The 3,649-nt window shown below is 48.2% G+C and overlaps 1 protein-coding gene across 3 annotated transcripts in view; it reads left to right on the top strand.

The window, feature by feature from the left end:
- The first annotated feature begins 459 nt into the window (after positions 1-459).
- The window catches only part of osbp2b (oxysterol binding protein 2b), an 89,771-nt gene continuing 86,581 nt past the window's right edge, over positions 460-3,649 (top strand). For 2 of the 3 annotated variants that reach the window (XM_061260006.1, XM_061260007.1), the window contains exon 1: positions 461-854. In XM_061260006.1, the coding sequence (XP_061115990.1) occupies positions 592-854 (263 nt within the window). In that variant the 5' untranslated portion in view covers positions 461-591. Of the gene's footprint in view, positions 855-3,649 lie in introns of all 3 variants that reach the window. The other variant, XM_061260005.1, reaches the window with a different exon arrangement.

Below are 3,649 nucleotides of genomic sequence, written 5' to 3'. Positions count from 1 at the left end.
CTAACCTATTTGAAACATATAAGGCGTTTCGCTCTTGTAGGAATGCGGATCAGTGACATGTCAGCATTTCTGCCGAGAGTAAGATTAAAAAAACAAAAAAAAAAAACAGTGTCCTTTCTATGAAATAACAATGTTTCCATTACATTACATTCACTTACGACGTTGCAAACCGCCGTTGCAAACTGAGTTTCGGGGTTTTAATTTGTGTGAAAGAATGACAACTAGGGTAATATTTATAATAATCCATATGCTTACATCGGGCTCATCGCCGTGTAGCTTTTCCTGTTCGCGAAATGAAATTGAGAACATGCAGAACGTGTGTTACTACCCGACGGCAGGTGACAGATGAAACGAATGCAAATTTCACCGCGGTCGCGCTCGTCCGGCCGCGGCGCGTGTCACGTGTTGCCCGATGTTTCAGGAATTCTTGATAGCTACGTCACATGATAGTGTGCTTCTCGGTAGCGTCGGTTTCCATCCTTCCTCCCGTTTCCAGCGTCATGTGAAGGGGGCGTCTAGTATCCCCCCCTGTTTTGTCTCCAGTCGGGACCCTCCCCCGCCGAGCTCTCCCAGCTTATCGGCGGCGAGTGTATGGGGAAGGCAGGCGCTCCCTGTAGCGGCTCCAGCGGGATAGTGTCATTTCTCACCGCGGTGCCCTGTTTATCCTGTAAGCCTCAACCTGTGGTGGAGCGGAGGATGAGCGACCAGGGGAAGGGCTCGGCATCCACAGCTGCCGGGGCCCCGGCTCCCGGGTCGGACACTTACAAAGGCTGGCTATTTAAATGGACTAACTATCTGAAAGGGTATCAACGCCGATGGTTCGTCCTCAGCAACGGCCTGCTGTCGTATTACAGGTACTTGTCCGTGGGAACAATGTGCATACACAACTGTTTTGAAGATGTCAACTGAATTTTTGATCACTTGTCAGTTAGCTTGCTAGCAAGCTATGTGGTGCTGAAATTGTTAACCGGTTTGCTAGCTCGGTTGTTTTTTTGTTTTGTTGTTTTTTTTTTTGCAGTAAAACATTTACAACATCCACTCATCGTATTTGGGAGGTGCAGAAAGTTAGCTTGTCACAGTGTAGCTCGCTAGTGCTAGCGAGGTGGCGAGCTACATGTTCGTTCCAGCGTCAGCACACAACTTGTCAACCACGCAACTTCTCCCGGCTAGCTAGCTAGCAAGCTAGCTGTTTTCTGCTGCATTTCGAGACGACGTCAGTCTGCTCCGTCCACGATTCATGGCACGATTTTAAGGCCTCTGTTGCGCGCACAGTTTTGATGGAGAGCTAGCTGGTCAAATAAGCAATCACATGGCAAGTTGGTAAAAATGATTTTAAACATTAATGTGACAACGTCCAAAAATAATTCGGGAAATCACTGTTAGTGTTAGCGAGCTAACAGTCAAGTGTTAATGTTTGGCCATCGCAAATGTGATTTATTGTGTTCTGTAGCTGAACACATTAATTAAGTAGATTTTATAGCTCGCAAACCAGCTAAAAAAAAACACCTTTAGGTAGGTTGCCAGCAAGCTTACGTTTTTTTGATCTAAGGTGGGAAAAATCGATTGTCGAGACAGGAATCAGTCAATTGTGTCACGTTATTATAGGTTTTTTATGAATACAGGTAGCGACATTGGCTAAATGCATAAACTTGTATAAAACGATGTAACGTAATGAAGTCGACATCGACTTCTGAAACCTTAATAGCTAACGCACGAGGGAAAACATTTGTTTTACAGTTGACACCTGTGCAGCAGGTAAATGACACCTGTTGTCGAGGTACCTCTTGGACAGGAATCATATTTCGCTTAGCCCTTTGAAAGGGTGGGTGGGTGGAGGGTAGACTGTCACTTAGGCGACAGTCAGTTTCTGCCAACGCGGTTTCCGTTGCTAATTAATTGGTTTATTAGTGCCTGCCGGCAGCAGTGCTCCCTTGAGTTTTCCAGTCTTGTCAGACAATCGCCACCGCAGTTCCGGGAGCGTAAACAGATTGTAGACTGCATCGGATTAAATGCAATATTGTAATAGTGATCATTATTTAATTAACACACTGGAACTATTACTGTGCGTTGCTGTGCCGTTGCCATGTATGCAAACAGACGCCGTATACTAAAAAGCAAAGCGAGAATTGCACGGAGCACAAACCGATGTGGGATAACTGGTTCCCTGAGAATATTCTTTGAATAATTACATCAACTCCCTGATGTGAAATTGGCTCAGCATTTGCGTGAGCATTTAAAAGAAAGTTTTGTGATGTGTATTCCAATCCACGAAAGGTCCGACAACGAAACTAGACCGTGTTAGTTGTGCAGTAGGATACCTGTCTGGTTTTGCACATGTATGCTTTGAGTACACAGTAAAAATGTTAAATATTCATTCAATGCTAACAGTGTTAGTCAGTACACAAGGGTTAGAATGTACTCTCGTCAGTGGAAAATTCACTGTGTAGGAGTTGAGAGAACGCCATGGACTACGCTCTGTGGCGCACACCTGTTCAGGACTGGATTGATAATTAGGAGGAGGGTGTTGAAATAATACACCGTTCGGTTAGTATTGTGTGAACGAGCGGACCGTTAATTCCCAGCGCAGTCGCCGCGGGCCCTCAAGACCGTGGTAACCAGCCAGCTATTTTTACCTTGCGATAGTCGCACATCGGAGAAGGAGAGTTGAACTAATTCTCCTGTCTATTTGTCCGGATGTTTCCGTCCTGGGCCCGTTTGGTGACATTGAGAAGGCTGGCTCCCAGCGTCGTGCGCTACGTTAGGAGGCTGGCCCGGGTGCCCTATCCAGGGGCCCTGGTGGAGACGTGCCAGTGTCCTGCGTCTCCGTGTGCCAGTGATGTAATATAGAGCTCTGTCCCTTTCTCTTCCCTCTATTATTAGCCCATTGTGTTGGAAGGTGACTGTTCCCGTGATGTAAGGGGTAAGGGTAGCTTGGCGACATCTGAGCACAGAGGCACTGGTGCAAGTGGATCTTCTCACAAAGAGGAGCCTGCACAAGGCTGCCAGGACCGGCCACCAGTGTGTGTGTGTGTGTGTCTGTCTGTCTGTCTGTCTGTCTGTCTGTCTGTGTGTGTGCATGTGTGTGTGCATGTGTCTGTGTCTGTGTCTGTGTGTGTGTGTGTGTGTGTGTGTGTGTGTGTCTGGCGTGCATGTGTGTATGTGTGTTTGCTTGTGTGTGTATCTGTGCCTGTGTGTGCATGTGTACATGACCCCTGGAAATTACTGCACATTTCCAAGGCATGGTTTTAAGCCCCCCCACCCTCGCCATACCCCCCCCCCCCCCCCCCCCCAAGTATGAACTTTGCAGGCGAATGAAAGTGGAGTGTCCCCCTCCCCCCTCCCCCGCGCTCTCTGATTGTGAGGAGTTAGTCAGCCACGGAGAGGATGAGACGCTCCATGCGTCAGGCAGCCGCGTCAGCAGTTCTTCAGAGCGGCTGTAGAGCGTGGCGCGCGCTGTTAGCACGTTAGCACGCTGCCGGACTCCGCGCTCCGCCAGACTGGGGCCCTCTCCACACGTATTCATCCGGGGGCTCGGCACCTCTAATTTCACCCTCCCAGTGAATTATTTATGCTGCCGTTTGTATTTAGTGCTCTTATTAATAGTGCCGTCCTGACTGCCAAAGTTTGCCAATCGTTGACCTTTCATTTA

Source organism: Conger conger, chromosome 11, assembly GCF_963514075.1.
Source record: "Conger conger chromosome 11, fConCon1.1, whole genome shotgun sequence".
NCBI classification, from domain to species: domain Eukaryota; kingdom Metazoa; phylum Chordata; class Actinopteri; order Anguilliformes; family Congridae; genus Conger; species Conger conger.
This window is presented reverse-complemented; position numbering and strand designations above follow the sequence as displayed.